General features: G+C 66.4%; 1 protein-coding gene across 1 annotated transcript; it reads left to right on the forward strand.

Annotated features, from left to right (window-relative positions):
* Positions 1–143: 143 nt before the first annotated feature.
* Positions 144–1,078, forward strand: LOC103252572 (integrin alpha-IIb-like; the record flags this gene model as incomplete). Its single annotated transcript, XM_008051164.2, has 4 exons — positions 144–221; positions 529–609; positions 741–840; positions 926–1,078. Coding segments are annotated over exons 1-4 (402 nt in total), but the record flags the coding sequence as incomplete, so codon positions are not given.
* Positions 1,079–1,161: the final 83 nt, after the last annotated feature.

A 1,161-nucleotide genomic window follows, 5' to 3' on the forward strand; every position in this document is an offset into this window, starting at 1 on the left:
TGATGTTGGGTGAGTGGCTTGCCCTCTCTGCGCGGGCTTCCGGGTCAAATCGAGATGTCAGTGGTTCCTTGGAGGGTGAGGACTGGAGGGCAGCCTAGAGGAGGCATCTGGGCCGTGACCTCGGCCCTGCTCGTCTCCCAGATAGGAATCACGATGCAGGTGAGCGTGGGAAGCCTGGAAGAAGCTGGGGAGCGCGTGTCCTTCCAGCTGCAGATCCGGAGGTACCAGCCTGGGCAGCACTCCTGCCACCCAGCCTTCCCTCTGACCCAGATGCAGAGCCCCTCAGGTCTCCGCCACACAGAGGAGGCTCCCAAGACACCTGGTGCTCAGACCTCCCCGTTCCCTTTCTTCCTCAGACACTTGTGTCTGAGTCTTGGGGCCCTGGAGGAAGTTCTCTCCCGGGTCTAACTTCAGTGTGGCATGCTGCTTGTGGACTTAGCTCTCCCTGGGCCCCCTAAAATGCTGGCCCCGCCCCAGAGAGTCACAGCTGGGGGCCCTGACCCCGCTTCTCCTCACCCTCTCCTCCAGCAAGAACAGCCAGAATCCAAACAGCGACACGGTGCTGCTGGATGTGCCGGTGCGGGCAGAGGCCCAGGTGGAGCTGCGAGGGTGAGGCCTGGGGCGGAAAGGGGGGTCACAAAGGGGAGTCGGTGGGCGGGGCTCCAAAGTCTGGGGACCCGGGGGCACCCCCAGGGGCCGGCTGGGAGTCCAGCTCTCTCTGGGACCTTGGGCACCTGCAGGAACTCCTTCCCGGCCTCCCTGGTGGTGGTGTCAGAGGAGGGTGACAGGGAGGAGGACGGCTCAGACAGCTGGGGCCCCAAGGTGGAGCACACCTATGAGGTAAGGGAGGAGCCCCGGACCAGGCTAGGCGGGGCCTGAGGGCTGTGCCAGTGCTGAGCTCTTGGCCACCCCCACGTCCCCTCAGCTGCACAACAACGGCCCCGGGGCCGTGCGCAGCCTCCGCCTGGACATCAGCCTCCCCGGCCAGTCCCAGCCCTCTGACCCGCTCTACCTCCTGGACGTGCAGCCACAGGGGGGGCTCCAGTGCGCCCCACAGCCCCTCCTCAACCCCCTCAAGGTGGGAGCCGGCAGGAGAGGGAGGTGTGGGGAGCCCCAGGCCGGCCGTGGGAGAGGCCAACGCCAGCCTCACTGCCTCTGCCA

The sequence above is a fragment of the Carlito syrichta genome, unplaced genomic scaffold (genome assembly GCF_000164805.1).
Source record: "Carlito syrichta isolate Samal-C Ts95f unplaced genomic scaffold, Tarsius_syrichta-2.0.1 Scaffold169009, whole genome shotgun sequence".
NCBI classification, from domain to species: Eukaryota; Metazoa; Chordata; class Mammalia; order Primates; family Tarsiidae; genus Carlito; species Carlito syrichta.